Source organism: Ciona intestinalis, chromosome 6, assembly GCF_000224145.3.
Source record: "Ciona intestinalis chromosome 6, KH, whole genome shotgun sequence".
In the NCBI taxonomy this organism is placed as follows: domain Eukaryota; kingdom Metazoa; phylum Chordata; class Ascidiacea; order Phlebobranchia; family Cionidae; genus Ciona; species Ciona intestinalis.
This window is the reverse complement of record NC_020171.2, coordinates 302,421-320,015: the sequence shown is the minus strand read 5'-3', so window position 1 is coordinate 320,015 and position 17,595 is coordinate 302,421. Positions and strand designations below refer to the sequence as shown.

The 17,595-nt window shown below is 34.1% G+C and overlaps 5 protein-coding genes across 5 annotated transcripts in view; 3 read left to right on the top strand and 2 right to left on the bottom strand.

The window, feature by feature from the left end:
- LOC100183073 (microsomal triglyceride transfer protein large subunit-like) overlaps window positions 1-8,720 on the top strand; it is a 9,995-nt gene extending 1,275 nt beyond the window's left edge. Inside the window, exons 4-20 of the mRNA XM_002131634.5 lie at window positions 221-349; window positions 602-709; window positions 1,059-1,175; window positions 1,627-1,772; window positions 2,145-2,230; window positions 2,604-2,689; window positions 2,917-3,077; window positions 3,363-3,531; window positions 3,590-3,703; window positions 4,114-4,329; window positions 4,708-4,922; window positions 5,166-5,264; window positions 5,727-5,847; window positions 6,255-6,482; window positions 6,887-7,011; window positions 7,354-7,524; window positions 7,818-8,720. Coding sequence (XP_002131670.3) covers window positions 221-349; window positions 602-709; window positions 1,059-1,175; window positions 1,627-1,772; window positions 2,145-2,230; window positions 2,604-2,689; window positions 2,917-3,077; window positions 3,363-3,531; window positions 3,590-3,703; window positions 4,114-4,329; window positions 4,708-4,922; window positions 5,166-5,264; window positions 5,727-5,847; window positions 6,255-6,482; window positions 6,887-7,011; window positions 7,354-7,524; window positions 7,818-7,962 — 2,436 coding nt within the window. The 3' untranslated portion in view covers window positions 7,963-8,720. The remainder of the gene's footprint in view (window positions 1-220; window positions 350-601; window positions 710-1,058; window positions 1,176-1,626; window positions 1,773-2,144; window positions 2,231-2,603; window positions 2,690-2,916; window positions 3,078-3,362; window positions 3,532-3,589; window positions 3,704-4,113; window positions 4,330-4,707; window positions 4,923-5,165; window positions 5,265-5,726; window positions 5,848-6,254; window positions 6,483-6,886; window positions 7,012-7,353; window positions 7,525-7,817) is intronic.
- Window positions 8,471-9,718, bottom strand: LOC100177521 (S-methyl-5'-thioadenosine phosphorylase-like). The gene is made up of 3 exons (XM_026834807.1): window positions 9,407-9,718; window positions 8,729-9,343; window positions 8,471-8,656 (listed from the first exon to the last, which is right to left on the bottom strand). The coding sequence occupies exons 1-3, from the start codon at window positions 9,628-9,630 to the stop codon at window positions 8,632-8,634; spliced, it is 864 nt and encodes a 287-aa protein (XP_026690608.1). The 5' UTR covers window positions 9,631-9,718; the 3' UTR covers window positions 8,471-8,631.
- A 918-nt stretch (window positions 9,719-10,636) lies between these two features.
- On the top strand, window positions 10,637-14,503 carry LOC100185437 (galectin-6-like). The gene is made up of 9 exons (XM_002125233.5): window positions 10,637-10,837; window positions 11,146-11,234; window positions 11,506-11,713; window positions 11,874-12,002; window positions 12,316-12,351; window positions 12,411-12,493; window positions 12,617-12,824; window positions 12,995-13,123; window positions 13,925-14,503. The coding sequence occupies exons 1-9, from the start codon at window positions 10,805-10,807 to the stop codon at window positions 13,961-13,963; spliced, it is 954 nt and encodes a 317-aa protein (XP_002125269.1). The 5' UTR covers window positions 10,637-10,804; the 3' UTR covers window positions 13,964-14,503.
- Window positions 14,504-14,843: 340 nt separating this feature from the next.
- Window positions 14,844-17,595, bottom strand: part of LOC100179871 (galectin-6) — a 7,572-nt gene continuing 4,820 nt past the window's right edge. Inside the window, exon 9 of the mRNA XM_002131537.4 lies at window positions 14,844-15,214. Within this exon, the coding sequence (XP_002131573.1) occupies window positions 15,173-15,214 (42 nt within the window). The 3' untranslated portion in view covers window positions 14,844-15,172. The remainder of the gene's footprint in view (window positions 15,215-17,595) is intronic.
- The window catches only part of LOC100175252, a 21,562-nt gene continuing 20,384 nt past the window's right edge, over window positions 16,418-17,595 (top strand). The window contains exon 1 of the mRNA XM_026834806.1: window positions 16,418-16,434. The gene's annotated coding sequence lies outside the window, so the exon portion shown is untranslated. The remainder of the gene's footprint in view (window positions 16,435-17,595) is intronic.

Genomic DNA, 17,595 nt, shown 5'->3' with positions numbered 1-17,595 from the left:
GTGTCTTGCCCAAGGACACATACGCCCACAATGGTAGCAGCGTCGAGCCTTGAACCCATTACCTCTTGGTTACAGGCAGGCGCGCTAACCACTATGCCACGGCGCCGGTGTATGGTGTACACATACATCAGAACAACTGTGTTATAAACCTTTAAGTTCTTCTGCCATGTGAAGATAAACAAAGCATCATCAATGTATTATCATGTTTACTTTTAACTAGTTTGAAGAAGCGGAAATATTCAACGTTAGTGACAGAAGAAAGAAAGATAACAGTTTTTATTCAACACGTAGAAGCAAAGCTTTAAGAAGTATCAGTAAACCTCTAATATTCCGGTGGACAAATGGACAGGTAGCTACACTATTGTATTGTTTTCAAATTTCTGTTTTGTACTGTTACATTTGTGTCTATTTTGCTTATTATTTAAAGCTTCTGTATATATACTTTGACTATTGCCCTTTATGTACCTTAATCAACATGGCCTGAATAGAACGTCCAAAGTTCAAACGAACCGAAACTAAATGTGCCAGAAGAGTTATATTTGATTTTAGTTTTGTTTGCAATGAGATTATCTATTTTAATGTTTCTATTCTAATTTTATAGATTTCCGAGTTGTATGTGAACAGTGCTGAAACTGTGACATCACTTAATGTCAAACGTGGAATGCTTGGTTTGTTGCAACTCCAAACACACACTGGTCAAAGAAAAGAGGTAAGATTTTATGTTATTTTTCCTATATTTGACTGCAACTTTCACGTAAGATCAGTTAAAAGCCGACCTTACTAAAATGAGAGCAACTTTGTAGCTGCCGTGAAATTTATTGGGCCTTTTCAAAAAAAACCACACAATCCATTTTTTTAAAATCAAATTTGTATTGTTAAATCTGGTGCTCAGAACTTATAATGTTCCATGTGACCACATCAGAAATACTACGATGGCTTGACTAAGTTTAAGACAAAAACAATATGTGTTTTACATTAAAAAAACTATAAATTACCTCAGCTTTAGCTTTTCAGTTCCCATTATGTCTTTACATCACCATTCATTACATTAAACACAGGATGATCCATCCGGAAGTTGTCTTGTATCTTATGTTACTGATGGAACTGAGGTGCAAAAAATTAAAGATGTTTCATCTTGTGTAAATAAAGAAGAAAGGTATACAAGTATGAACAAGGTATTATGTTGCTACTTGCTACCAGGCATAATATATTTAATATCAACCGATTTTCAGGGCTCTGTCCTAAAAAGTCTTACCAAATCTGGTTTATTTGGCAAAATATCAGTGAAAAATGTGAATGCACATAATTTTATCAAGAGTCAGGACTATTTGGAGATTGCTTTTATAATAATTAAAACATACATTTTAAACATTGACTTTTGGGCTTTGACATTTTGGGTATTTCCTTTAACATGCAGTTGTTCATGTAACCTATTTATCATACTATATGTACCACCATAATATTTTTAGCCCCAACAGAAAAAATGTATTTAAATGGGTGTTTTTTGATAATGTGCAGATCAACAGATAATGGTTAAACGATGGTTACACTTAAAAATACTAATATTATTATATAATATTATATTCATTTATAAATAACTCTAAGTTATAATAATCTGCTTTGTAGGCACTGGGAGTTACAAGTGCTGCTACAAGTCGTGCAATATATACTTTATCTGGTGATTTAAGCCACATTCTATTCGCTGTTGCTATGGAATCGCATTCTGTTCGCGTTAATGTCAAGCAAGACATCAGTTTGTATATAGTTGGAAGGTATGAGGATTTATTGTGAATATTATTATGATGTAGCACAGTAGGGTGATTACTCTGTCATCATAAAACTTCAGGTTCAAAGCTTGATGCTGCCACCATTGTCCCAATTTTTTGGTGTTTATGTTCGGAGGAAGCTGTTTTAAATTTTTACTTTAACATAGTGGTCACTGGTCACTAATGGCTAAATTGCAAAAAATGGGATACGAACAAAAATAATTAAACATTTATCCACAAGTTGCACACTTAGTAACTTGTAAATGCATAACACACAAGGTGTATGAAGCTAAAACATAATGCATACTATGACATTTTCTTTGAGGACAAACATAATAATATGAACTGCATGATTATCTTATTAATTTTCTTCACCAGACAAAAGCTTGGCCTACTTGATTATTCGCAACAAACCGCAAAAGTTTCAAAAACAAAAGAAGAAGCTTTGAAAAAGTTTGCAACAGGTTCGTTGGCCTAATCATTCATATTTGTAGTTAACTTGTAAATATATGTATAAATGCATGAAGGAATATAACTTGCTCTACCCTCGCGTGGCCGAAAAACAACAGTCATTATAACACGGGTGTTCATACACCATGTGTCAGCTTACAAGTTACCATGTATGTTACTACTTACTTTGTTGGGGAATTTTTTCTTTTTTATGTGTGGCTGATAATTTGGGCCACTTATTAGACCACTCCCATAGACCGTTGTTAGTTGTTTAAAACTCAATCAGGATATTTGGATGTTATGTGCTGAAGGTGTCCTATCCTACACACCCTAATATATATTAGAAAAAACAAAGTTTATATGTTTTACTTTTAAAATATGAAACAGAACAGAAAAAGGACGGAGCAAAATATGTTAAACATTCAATCGTATCTGAGAGAGACGTAAGAGATTGTGCAGAAGGTTGTCTGAATGTGAGTGATTAAAGCCATTTTTTATTTCGTTAATGCTGTTTTTATAATTGTACATATTACATGCTAAAAATACAAAATATTATTTTTTATCGTATTAATGACACTTAATTTTCTTCCAACTAAATGTAAATATTTAAACTGTAAGCATGTTTTAACAACTGTTGTTTTTTTATATGTTCTCTGCTCCGTTAACTATAGCTGTTTAATTTTTTAAAAATATATTTTAGATAATAGAAGTTGTGGACCAGTTTCACGATGATCTTACCAAGGAAAACATGGCGAATACGAGTTCAGTACAAGCGTATATAACTGCTGTACGGGCTGCCAGACAAGCTGATCAAAAAACTTTATCAAAACTAATGAAACTTAAAACTAATGAGGATATTAAGTAAGTTTTTTTTACCAAATATTTTTTTTGAATTTTGTTGACCTACCATATATATTGATAATTCAACACAATATACCTAAAATCAAATTTAAAAATTCTAATTTTGAATTTGTTTGGTGTTTTTGAGCCAATTTTCTACTAAAACAGTGAGCACTGCTTTAATTTACTAACACAAAAATTTAAACAAAACAAAATTGCCGTAGTGTTTGTTATAGAAACTGTCATTTTAACATTGTATTTTTATTATTAATTAAGTGTTTATTTATTACATTTTTTCACATTTAGATTCACACTTATTGATGTATTAGCTGCTGCACAGACAAGAGCTGCTCTCTCAGTTTTAATGAAAGAATTAGATTTTGCCTCAACTGAAAACACAGGATATATTGAACGTGCATTAACCGGCATAGCATTTTCATCTCATCCATCTGAAGCTGCTTTAATTGAACTGACAGTAAGTGCTGTCAAATTATATGACTCAACTCATTTTTATACATGGTGTTTTATGGCAGGCTGTGTTCAAACAAAAGATTGGAAGCGACAAAGTTCGAGAAACTGTGGGACTTACACTGGGAGCTGTTTTGAATAAATTCTGTAATACTAAAGCTGAAAACTGCGAGTCTAAGGTAAGCTCATGCTTTTATAAGTGATTTGTCCCATAATATTAGCCTGCAGGCCTCGTACTCTCTTAACTAAAATATCCGCATTATGCCCACATCTTAAATAAATAGGTGTCTCTTTTGCAAAACTTATTTTGCATCCGATTATAGGGAAATCCTTCATATGTAACTTGAATGGTGCAACTCAGAAAGCTGCAATCTTATACTTTAATTTTCCTGGATACCATTTTAAAGTTTAAAAAAACTGCTTCCCTAAACAAAAACGTAGTAAAAGTATGTGGAAATCCATGAATAATGGCAGTTTTGGAAGGGTGTATCGTAGGTATTAATATTCTCAAATCTATTAATACTCTAAAAATAAGCATCGCAAAATATTTAACCCACAAAAAATATGTTTAACATCACGTTACATACAGGTAGCTCAGGAAATTCGAAATTTAATTAAACGAGGCTTAAAAGAAGCAAAAACTGAAGATGAAGAAACGATGTACATACAGTTTGTTAGAAACTCTGGACAACCAGAATTTATAGAACACTTGTTAAAATTTGCCGAGTTCAGTGAATTTCCACTGGTCCACCATCTAGCAATATCTACATTGAATATTTATGATGTACAGCATCTTGATAACAAGGTATGTTTAAATATGTTGTTGTGTTGTGGCACAGTTGTTTGGCATGCCTGCCTCTTATCTAGAGGTAATGGGTTCAAGGCTTGACGTTGCTACCATTATGGGCCGATGTGTTTTTGGGCAAAACACTTAACAGCAATTGCTCCAACCCAATGATCACTAATGGGTTGTCCAAATTACAGCCATACATAAAAAAATAAAATATTAACGTACATGGTAACTCGTAAGCTGTCATAAGGTGTATGAAACAGAACACTCTTGTTTTAACGACGATCATTTTCCAGTCACGCGAGAATAAAGTAAATTACATTCATTCAGCATTACTTAAAAAAATAGAGGTGCTTTTCATAAAAAAACAGTTTAATGGTGTTGCTTTTTCAGGTGAAAAAGGCAATGGGTCGAATTTTTCACCAAAACAAGTTAAAATATGAGAGCACAGTTCGTTCGGCTGCAGCTAATCTTATATTAGTGGCGAACCCATCAGAGCGCGAAGTTCAAAACATAATCATGTCTTTATCATATTTAAAATCACGTGAACTTGCAAATTTTATTCTTGCAAGGATAAATGATCTTATTAAAACTGGCCATCCGTCCAGGTGTGTTGAAACTACTTTTATGTTTTATATTGTATTTTTTTGAGGCATTAATTGAATTTAATATTTTAAATTTATTTACATTTTTTTAATTTTAAATTTTATAATGTACTTTTTATAACTACTTTTTCATTTAAAACTTTCGTTTTTTTACTTTAAATTTATTAAATTTATATGTCCGCTTGTGTTTTAATTTGATAGTATCCATTTTCAACACTTAAATTTAATCATTCATTCTGCCTACAGAGATGTTCTTGTTAAAGTTATGACAAATTCAAAATATTCAAACTACTGGACCTTAGCACAATCAGGAATGGCATCTGCTTTCACAGGTTATTTGCACAGGTAATTTAAATAACTTGTGTTGTTATTGTAGCCTAAATTTTATGCTGTGCATTAGCACGCCATTTTTCATATTTCTTGTCTTAAATTATCTTTTTACATTTTTCCCTTTTTCTATTTTTTATATTAAAATAAAATACTATAGGCATAAAAGTATTGTAACACGAATTAAAAATTACCATTTTTTTAAAGTTATATACATAAACTACATTACACTGATAAATAATAATAATAACTTTGTTTGTATCTTCAATTACGGTAGTGAAAATAAATAATATTTTAAACGAAAAGACATGATATAGCGACAAAACAACAGTTGGCAAAACACACTTACAGTTAAAAACATATTTACATTTAATTGGAAGAAAATAAGTGTGGTCGCTATACCTGGCAGACAAACCAGCTAATTATGTTTAAGTATTATCAAGTTAAACTTCTAATAGAATATTTATATATTCTGTACAGATTTTCTGACTCCTCTGGTACATATGCTTTGTTTATGGAATATAGTAATGCTGGTATGATGAGAAGGACAGCTGTTGACTTCAGCTTACATAGTCAGAACTCATCTATATCTCTGACACAAGTAATCTTGATTTTGTTTTTATTTATATACCTAACCTATATGGTAAAGTTTCCAGACATGTGTTTAAAAAGCGAGTTACATTTAAAACTTAGGCTGCCATCATTGTGGATGCGTGCGTTTTTGCGCAAGGTAATCTTGCACTTTTTATTTATATAACCCAAACCCAACCTAGTATGTGGTAAAGTTCCTAGTACTTATTGGTAAAAACAGAACACCCATTTTATAATGACTGTCCTTTTTCCACCACGCAAGAATAAAGCAAGTTACATTTGTTCTCCCACTGCCATACACATAAAAAATAAAAAAATGACCCACTAAGTTACATTAGTGGTAACTCGTAAGCGGTCATGAGGTATATAAAACAAAACAACCGTATTATAATAAATAACACACAATTCCATTCACAGCTTGGTATCGTAGCACAAGGATTAGAAGGTTTAACGGGAAGTACACCAGACGAGGGCGAGGAAGAGCTCGACTCGATGGTTGGCATGGCGTCGTCCATGATGGGGGTCAAGTTACGACCTTTGACCTTCTTCCGTGGTTACAGCAACATGATGTCCCTTATATGGTCGGGTAGCTCGGGTGATCCTACTGGTGTTGAAGCAATGTTGATGCTCACTGATTATTTACAGGTGTGTACCCTGTGTGTTTATAATAGTGTGTATTATGCAAACTGTAGCTGCTAATGTAATGTCCTTCTAATACAGCTTACTTTGGATTTTTGATGTCTGATAATTTAGGTGTGTTTATGATAGTATGCGAACTAGTGCTCCTAATATAATGTAATTCTAATACAGCCTGTATTTGATTTAGGTGTTAATATTTAGAAACAGTGAGATTGATGACATTAAAACGGTATATGACTTTTTCTGGGTCTATATAAGTTAACAGCAACCTGAATGGGAAAGCTAAAAAAGCTTCTACCTTTTACTTTATAGAAGCTTTAGTTTTAAAGTTTCCTGAATTTCAAGACTTGACAATTTTAGCATGTTTTATTTCTAGAGCTGTCAAGGTAAAAAATATCTTAACTTTTTAGCATGTTTTACTTTCATCTGGTCTACGAGTTAAAGCAGAAGTGATGGGTGCCATATCTACCAAGATAACTGCAGAGATAACCTTCTCGTTGTGGAATCGGAACGTGGAGATTGTTACTACTAATGGGTCAGTATAATATAAGAACAATTTAAACTGATATTTTCTTTACTAATTCAGGAGTTCTTATACTGTGGGTATGTTACATTTTTAATACAAAACAAGAGATAAAAAAACTTGTTGTATGCTTTAACCTGCCTTTGTGAAAAGAAAATTAAGAGGTTTTAAAGTATTGTCAAGAGAAGTCTTTAAAATAGGCTATGAAATCATTTGAGAACTTGACTGGGTACTCATGTGTAGTCTGATTTATTTTCAGGGGTGCATACCTTATATGCCCATGTTAGGCGCTCATAACTCTTACTCGTTTTTAATCAGCTTGGAATTGTCTGATTATGTTTATTTATTTTACAGAGGTGCATTATCAGTGCAATGCAGGTTGACATTAGAATCGCCCATGATTCGTGCATCTGTACGTAATGCACTTGACACACAAAGTGCGTTGGAGTTCTCAGTTTTCACTGACTTCTCAAGCTTGCCACCAAAGTCTTGCATGAGACTCTCGTACCCTTCATTAACATTTGTGTAAGTTATTAAAATGTTTTTAAATTGTAATAGGGGTGACCAGGTAAGGCAATGCTTCTCAAACATTTTTGGTGTAAACAAATATAATAATTTAATACTAAAATGCCAAGCATATTTTAATTGTTTTTTTAAAACAGCTTTTCTGGCATTTATTTGAGTCCTAACATACCAACCAAAGTACTTTATATGCCGTTAGTAGCTATCTAACCAAATTCAATGGCAACAAAACTTTTGAATCTTAACACGTGTTCAGTTTCATAAGCACTTTATCAGAATCCGTTCCCTATTATTAGTGAAACACTGAGAAAATTCGAAAAAGTTCGAGGATCTGAGAAAAAGTTGCTTGCCATGAGAAGACAACAAACTAATGTACAAGGTATAACACTTCCATTACATCAAGGAAATTCAGAAATGTGTGGAAAAATTCTAACTACATAGATAAGTAATGTGAACTTGAAATTGAGTGCTATTACACAGCGATGGTTGCTTTAGGTGAAGTCTTCCACACAGCAGTTTATTATTTGTTTTCGTGCCAATGTAATTCATATGCAACACTTTCAGGTGTGCTTGTTTAGATTTTTTAATAATTTTTGTACTTTTGAAACAGTATTTTCAGATAATTAAAAAAATCATATTAAAAGTATAGTAGTAGTGTATTTGAACTGTGCTATTCAGAGTATTAAAAGAATTAACTGGTTTCCAGTATTTTGCAGTGCCAGTTATGTGGTTGTTGCAAACTTTATATTATGTCAATCAAATTACATTTTGATGTGTTGTGCATTTCTAATTTTTTAAGCTATGAAATTGGGTAAACTTTGTTAAACTGTATTTGTTTATAACAGCTACACCTTCGACAAAAATAACTTCATGTGTTATTCTACTTCCGTAATTGATATATTCTGTGTTGCCTTTTCAAACTACCTTTCATAATAACTGCTGATGAATTCTAATATTATAAGTTTATTAAATGTACCAATGATGCAATGGTTTATGAAATACACTGTTAAAAAGTGAAGATTGTTTCTCTGATGTTCTTTTACAACATAACGGAGCTTTGGGCAGTTTTTTATAACATAACAAAATTTTCGGCAGTTATAAAATACACTGTTAAAAAGTGAAGATTGTTGCACTGGTGTTCTTTTACAACATAGGAGCTTTAGGCATTTTTTTAAAACATAACGAAGTTTTCGGCAGTTTTCTTTACAACATAACAGAGTTTTTGGCATTTTTTTCAGCAAGTTGAATATCAGGTTGCAAGTTTTGTTTTGAAATAATCTCAACGGCTGAAACAAGAACTTTTAAAGCATTGCCTCGATTAACTTTCATGGTTTTCATAACATTTTCCACGTTTACTGAAGCATGGTCCTCTTTCCAACAATCATAATCGGTCACCATGGCCAAGGCAGCATACAACATACCCAGTTCATTTGCTAACACTACTTCAGGTACAGTTGTCATATTAATAAGAGAGCCACCCCATTTACGGAATAAATTACTTTCAGCATATGTGGAAAACCGTGGCCCTTCAATAGTTACCATAGTACCCTTAGAGTGACAACTAACATTATTTACATTACATGCTGATAGCAGCACATTTTGCAACTTTTCACAAAATGGGTTTCGCATTGGAATATGACAAACACCTTTCATTTGAACATTTTGTCCATCATAAAAAGTGGAATGACGTTTTGTTGTACGGTCAATAAACTGATCAATTACAACAAAATCTGTTGGTTTTAGTTCTTCCTGTAAAGATCCACACGCTGTAGTTGCTAAGATAATAGAACAACCCGCTTCTTTCAATGCGTACAAATTAGCCCTATAGATTCAATGGATTAATTTTACACATTATAATATTAAGTGACACCATTAAACTACAAACCTATAATTGACATCAGTCGGCATGATATCGTGTGAATCCCCATGTCTCGATAACAGAACACATTCTATACCATTCAGTGTCCCATTTATAAGCGAACTGCTTGGCTTACCATACGGTGTGTTGCAGTTCACTTTATCTTTAACTGTGAAGAGTTCAATTGATTCTAACCCGGATCCCCCAATGATCCCTATTTTGTTATTTTGCCTGTCCCCGCTTTCCATCATAAAAGTACTCGCCAGTCGACACTTTACAATTCTTTTTTACAAAGTTTATGATAAGGCCATTACCAAACCTGAAACCTTTCACATGTTTAACATAGAAATCTAAAGAGCCCGGCCCACGGTTTTCATTGTTGCGCATTTTTTTGCGTAAGAACAAAGTTTTATGTCTACTGATGCTAAATTAACAGCTAGTTTGTAAAAATTGCTTTGATTTAAAAGTTATAAACGTTTAAAAAATCAGATTTCAAAGTTGTGAAAAACGTTACTAGCGGGCACTGTGACGTCACAATGCAATATTTCGTTTATGAGGAAAACCCAGCCTACCGGCCCATCAGTGGTGAATTTGTGACATTTTAGTCATTTAATACAGGTAATTTTATACATTTTTCGCAAAGAATGTTCGATAAGGTAAATAAGAGCTATTTTACGCCTTTCCATAAAGGAAATTGCAAAATGAACAAGTTCGTTTAAATACATTGCAAAAGTCACCGCTTTTGCTCCATTTAAAAAACAAGATGGCGGCAGTTGGACTACTCGGTGTTTCTACGACTCTTCATGCGAGGATATAATACTGTTGATGGAATCTAAAGCAGTGTTTTAAACTATAGGCATCAGCATACGAGTATTTGCAGCTAACACCGCGTGATAAGCAAGTAATTTATAACTAGGCATGCATTTATATAACTGAAAAGCATATCTTTATAAGCGCGTGTCGTATATGGCTAGCTAACATATTTATTGTGTCAAAAGCCCACGCTTAACTTGGTTTTTAATAAACTTAAATAGGCAACGCACAGTTCCATTTTTGGCAGGACAATGAGATCAGTCTGATTCGACTGTTTTGTGACAACAATATAATTCAATTCAACAATGTATGGCTTGCTGTTCAATTCAACAATGTATGGCTTGTGTTCAGAAACCCCTGGTGCTCAAACCGTTGTGGTATTTCGGAATGCAAAAGGATGGAGTCGTCATGTTTTGAAATTCGATACTGCGTTGTTCTTTTATTTCAGTAGACTCGCTGTTGAACGTTGACGTGTGTTTCGTCTGCTTCATTCGTTGTACAAAAGCGGACAAGAGTGTTTTATAAAGTCACAGCAGTCTTTTGCAATAAATATTTGTATTGTAGTTTAGTGAGGTCGTTTACCTAACACCAAGTAACTGCTGTATACCTACAATGTTTCGAACACAACAATTATTAAACCGCCCGGTAAGTATGCATGAAAAAGATGTAAACTTTTGTTTGTAGTTTGGCTTGTTGACTGAGTAATGGTTGAATTTACTAAATACGAATCATATTATCTCTTCGGACAAAGTAGCGAAGATCAGGTTAATTAATACAACAAAGAAAAGGAAGTTAGCATCACTTTATGTTGAATTAATTTAACGGTAAACCGCCACACATTTATGGTATTAATACACTCAGTAGGACATGGCATACAACACTAAAAATATTTAACACGAAAAACGCTTACCATGGGTTATGGTATGCTTTTACTGCATGGTTTTAATTTACAGGCTATTCCACTTGTCCAACTGCTGGATTTCGTCCCACGACCTGGTATGCGATGGATTGTTAGTGGGAAACCTAAACCGTCTAGCGAAGGGTAGGTTTTGTTTTTCAGTTATTGGAGTCAGCTTATTTATTGTGGTACTTACGAGGTTGAATCTACCGTGGTTGTGTATATAATTTAACCATAGTGTATTGATGTGTAGAGCCAACAATGGTTTAATAGCGTCAGGAAGCAGGATCTTCAATGTGCGGGTGGAACGAACGGAAATTGATAAATCACATTAAGCTTGTGGATTGTTTATGAAACTCCACCAACACAGAACATTATTTCAAACATTTCTTTATTCATTATCACCTTGTTTCAGATTTAGCATTAATTTCAAAGTTGGGCCAGCAGAGCAAGATGACATCGCATTTCACTTCAACCCAAGGTTTGTCAAGCGACAAGTTGCGCGAAACGCGAGAACAAACATGGCGTGGCGTTCAGATCATGAAGACTCGACTCCTTACTTTCCATTTGAAAAATACAAACACTTTCAAGTTGAGATTACGTGTTTGGCCGATACGTTCAAGGTAAAACTTACCAAACTTGACACCACATTTAGTTCGGTCTATAAAGCACTAATCTCGAAACTCACCAAGAACTTCAGATACCGCTTTGTGGGCGCGCAATAATATTAATTGCCTCAACACAGAAAAAAAAACATAGAAAATTAATATTACTCTTTCTTAGGTCAAGGTAAACGGGGAAAGTTTCACTAAGTTCAAGCACCGCTACGACCTTCACCGTATCACACACTTAAACATAGATGGTCAGGTCGATGTGGATTCAGTGGAGTTTGGATACGTGGGAAGCGACAGGGTTGGATATGTTTGAATAAATTTGAACATACGTTTGATCGTATATGTCTGTTTTAATCACATATTGCTAAACATTTCCAAACTCAAAATATGTGACAGTTTTGGGGTAAAACCACCAATTAGTACCGTATACTATCATACCTTTATTTGACACCGGACTTTAATACTTAACAACAGTAATCGTCTTTGTCGCCCACTTGTTTGGAGTGTGAGAATATACTGTCCAATAACGTTTGTTTTTGTCTGTCATCAAATGGGAAATCCTTTCGCTGCATGGACCAAACTAACAGTAAAATACATGTTATACCTTACAGAACATCCAGGAACGTTTCGTTACATTCCACAACCCGGTAAGTATCATTTACCCTTGACCACCTTAACCGACCATTTAATCGCTTACTTTAAACAGAAATCAATGTTTACTTTACCGTTGGAACGCCGTCTCACTTCAGGATATGAAATAACCATAATTGGACGAGCCACTGCTCACATGTAATTTTTGTTCGAATATTTACGATGTTTTTGCTTTCTATGGTTTTAAATTGCTTTAAACTTAAACTGCACTCAGAAATGAAACGTATCATACATAGTTGCTATAACTTTACTGTGTTTCAGGTTTGGGTTTAACTACCACTGTGGTCCGGATCCGACAAACGATTATGCTTTCCGATTCTTTCCCGATTTTGGAACTCAAAGAGTTGTTCGTAATTTTATGATCAATAAAGTTTGGAATCCTAATCCTGAAGTCATTTCATCTTACTTTCCGTTCAGACAGAGAGAGCTGTTCACCATACGCTGTGTTTGTCATAACGATAAGTTCTCGGTAAGAATTCTACAATGGGTAATCACGAAGGTCTTGTTAATTAAAACGAGGAAATAACAGGACGAGAAAATAGAATAAAAAGGTGTCCCACTTTCCCCAACTCTATACTATATACCCATATCAAAATAGGTTTCTCTTATAACTTTCCTAATGTTTATATCGGATGACAGGTGTATGTGAACGATGTTCACTTCTGCGACTTCACATACAAGGTGCCGCTCTACCGCATATCTTTTTTTGAAATCGATGGCGGGATTGACATTGAAAACATCACTGTTCAATGGCAACCATTAGAAGACGTAAGCTTTTCAGAAGTCTTTGTTGTTTTATAAACAAAACCGATTTTCTATTCATTAGTTTCATAGGGCAAGTAACTCAGTGGTTGCTATAATGGCTGGTCACTAAAATTATCAGCCATATATGAAAATTGAAAAAGTCTAAAATAAACTAATCACCCACAAAGTAATATACATAGTAACTCGTAAGCTGGCACGAGGTGTATGAAACAGAACAACCGTGTGGTAACGACTGTCGTTTTCCGGCCACACGAGAATAAAGCAAGTTACATTCATTCATTACATTCATATTTTATTGGCTAGTCCACAATTAACGCACTTTTTATTAGAGCGATTTGTGTAGGCTATAGATAAATGATACACGCGGACTCCAAGCACATGTGCACCACATATAGATATACTTTGCTACAGCCACAAAATATATAATAATAATGGCTGCGGTAGCAAAGATTTAGAAATATTTTAAACGAAAAGACAGGATATAGCGACAAAACAACAGTTGTTTAAACACGCTTACAGTTAAAAACACATTTACATTTACTTCAAATAAAATAAGCGGACGCTACACCTATACAGCAAATATACATAGAGTCCCTCCAGAGTTTGCATAAATGAGGACACTCTGAGGTTTTAGATTTCTCAGCTATATGGGGGCCCAGCCTGGTAAAAATACAACACGAATAAATCGCATTATAATACAACTTATTGCATCAGTGCTTTTTTTCGTGTTGTAATTTGACCAGGTTGGGCCCCCATACTCAGCGTTCAGATAATCTTGACTTCTCATTTACTTTGTTGTTTCAGCCAAGATACCAACAGCAACAAGAACGTTGTGAGAGCTAAAGGTCTAAACCTATTTTTTAAGAATGACATTTTCAGAGGACAGACAAACGACTTGTATTGTAATGCCAATGTATAAATTATGTAGCCCAAAACTATAGTATACTTGCTGGTAGCGTAACTGGTGTACGTAAAGATAATTTCTACAAAATATATAGCAGTATGGGGAAAGATGGTACACCTTTTCATTTAATTTTCTTGTCCCATTTGGTATTAAACAAAAACATTAAAAAGAATTATAAAACCGTAACCTCACGACTCTCATGGGCCGCTATTAATTGTTTAAAACACGGTAAGGAAATTTGGATAATATGTGCTAAAGGTGTCCCGTCTTTCCCCAACCGACCATACAATATATATTTGTATATATGTTTGTATTAGGTATCTTAAATGCGTAAAATTTGTGTATTTTTTGTTTATCATATTGTAGTTTATTTTATTTTTAACTGTAAACAGTTCCATTGTTTTTAACTTGAATCCGCCAATTTTATTACGGCAAAAACTTATCAGCCAGCACACAACAAAATAAAAACAATAATCTCACACGAAGTAACAAACTTGGTATAACTCGCTGGCACAAGGTGTATCAACACACGTGTTATAACTATACTGTCGTTTTCCGGCCACGCGAGGAGAAAGTGAGCTACGTTTATTCTGAGTACACTGAATAAGTAGTCATGCCCACTGCTGCAATCTATGTAACGTCAAATACGAATCAACAATTAAGATACAACTGTCGAGTCATATGTTCAACCGAACAGATTTAAATTATACTGGCCAAGTCATTCTTATAATCGAGGCTGGATATTCCAAATGAACAATTAGATTTAGATCATACAAGACGGAGGATAGCGTTCCACCTGCTACGCCAGAAGACTTTCACTTTTTTGTCGTGATATATTCGTTTTATTAAATAATTGATCAATATTTACATTAATTCATTAACGTCCAGCATGTAAGTAACAATTAAACATGATACAGTTAATTAAAGTATTTGACGATATCGTTTTGAAAATTCATAATATAGTAGGAGCACATAATATCCAAATATCCTGATCGTGTTTTCAATAATTAAGAACAGTCTATGGGAGTCCTTAGGATATAGTGATATGATTTTTAAAAAGACATTTGTTTACTCCCAAATGAGTCATGAAAGTATAATAAAAAGGTGCCACATCTTCACCATCCTCTATATAAAAAACGTACTTTGGATCAGTACAGGGGCTTTCCCCAGTTCTCTTGTTGGACCTTCGGCTGAAACATTAAAACAGATATGACATCATTATCACATTTACATAACGATAACGGTATAACTAATACATTTATGTAAGTGCATGCATTATACATACGTGGTGGCTTCATATATCAAATATCCCGAGCGCTTATTTTAATAATACAAACCAACGCTTCCATCCGCTATATTAAGCAAATAAATCGCTCTGGGTATTTTAAAACTGGACGTTCTTATTTATAAAGTTGCGGAAAATGAAACCTAACGGAAGGGTTACGGATCAATTTGATTGAATATAAACGAGTCTGTATATCTTTAAACATTTGCTCACGAGCTTACCATATAAGTACGTATTTTGTTGTGGACCCAGTGGTCACTAATGGGTTGTCTAAAATGTCAGCCATATACAAAAAGAAAAAAATCCCACAAACAATTATCCACAAAATTACATTCTTGGTATCTCGGTAACAGGCACGAGGTATATAAAACAGAACGCCCGTGTTTTTAACGACTGTCGTTTTTCGGTTAGCTTTTGTGTTCGCAACTAATATTTACCTACAGGACCAACGGGACGGTAAACAATATCCATGACAACGCATACAACAGAAACCAGAGTTGTTCTCAAGGGGGAAACCCGCATTAGAGTAACACGGATCGCCACATGAAGATAAGAGTCAAGCTACGACACATTGTTTGATTGTGTATTAAAAACCATCAACCCAACTTTTAACATAACAGTAGGGTGGGGAAAGATGGGACACCTTATTGTTTTGTTTTTACGTTCTATTTAATAGTAAACAAAGAACATTTAAAGTATTATAAAACCGTATCTTCACGACTTCCATTGACCGTTCTTTAAACACGATCAGGCTATTTGGATATAATGTGCTGAAGGTGTCCCATCTCCTCCCCATCCCATAAAATAAGGCCAACTACGCATATAGGTAAGGGCTTTGTGGTGTTTCATTTATTTTCAATTTAACCACGTTGTTTATTCGTTCGTAATTCGTCCCCGCTATTGTTTTCCGTGATTTATACCGTCACGACTCGGTGAACCTACGTTGGCTCCTTTTCTTGTAACCTTGCCTTACCGTTTGGTCATCGACTCTTCTCTGCAGTCACATTTGGTACAGGCGACGTGATAGAACGTTCTATTACTCGCAACGCGTGTTTGTGTTGCAATATCTATTTACTTTTATATTTTACATTTCTAACTGTTTTAATTTGATTTTATTTGAATAAGGTTTTTAAATGAAAAGAACAAATTGATAAACGCGATTTTCCTACGCTTTAGTTTCAATAGAGCCTATTTTATGCCAGATCAAATTTAATATCATTTAATAACTTTATAACGGCCGTACTTCCAGTTTTTTAAAATCAGTTTTGGCACCCTGGTACCAGGACGTCTCCGTGTGCAACATAACCACATATTCCAGCTATGTTAAATTGCCATTTATTTTTTCAATCAAAGAGATGGTTGAAAGGTATAAATTATATTCACTATTTTAGATGCGGACCTTACAGTTATGAAGCGGTCCTTTTGCGCAAATGGGCGGTATCTTTATATACTAACTAAGTGATTGTTTGTGCTGCTGGATGAAGTGGTACCTTTTATGTGTTACTGCGTTTGAGCAATTTTTGCCCACTAACCCCGCTTTAAAAAAAAGTAAATATAGTAGGGTGGGGGAAAATGGGACTGTCAGACGAGACTCTTTTTTAATTTTCTTTTCCGGACCCCCATTTAATGATAATCAGGAAAATAAGGTTACAGAATTATTCGACAGTATTATCACGACTTTATAAAACGCCCGTCAAAGCTGATTACTGTTTTTAAATATTACAAAAATATGTAAAATAGAAACAGTATACTTTGAACAGGTTAAAAAAATGCGAAATAGTAAGGTACCATTTTTTGAATGCTCGCTAAGTCATAGTAAAGCCAATGATTTTTTTAGTTTGCGTGTGCGAACGATTAAACTAGTTTCATAGCTTCATATAACAACCTTATTATTTCTTTTTGTTATTTACGCATATTCCTATTTATAAATACACTTAATAATCAAAATTAACAATGATTCCAAACTGTCCCATCTTATCCTGTGTGTTTTCAAATTTGTAAAATTTCACTTGTTGTGCGGAGAGTTAAATAACTCCTCGTGTGTTTTATTATATTTTATTAAATTGGTGTCAATTAATAAAGGAATGATAGTACTAATTCGTGGTATTAACCAAAAGCCGCCATCTATTTTGACTTTAAAAATATTTGGCAATATGTGCTTAAGTGTCCTATCTTCCCCCATTGTACTATATAGAGGAAATGACTGGTTAGAATATGAATCCTTTGCATTTTCAAACTATGCTGTAACAGGATAACGAGTCCCACGACAACTGACGTTGCAAAAAC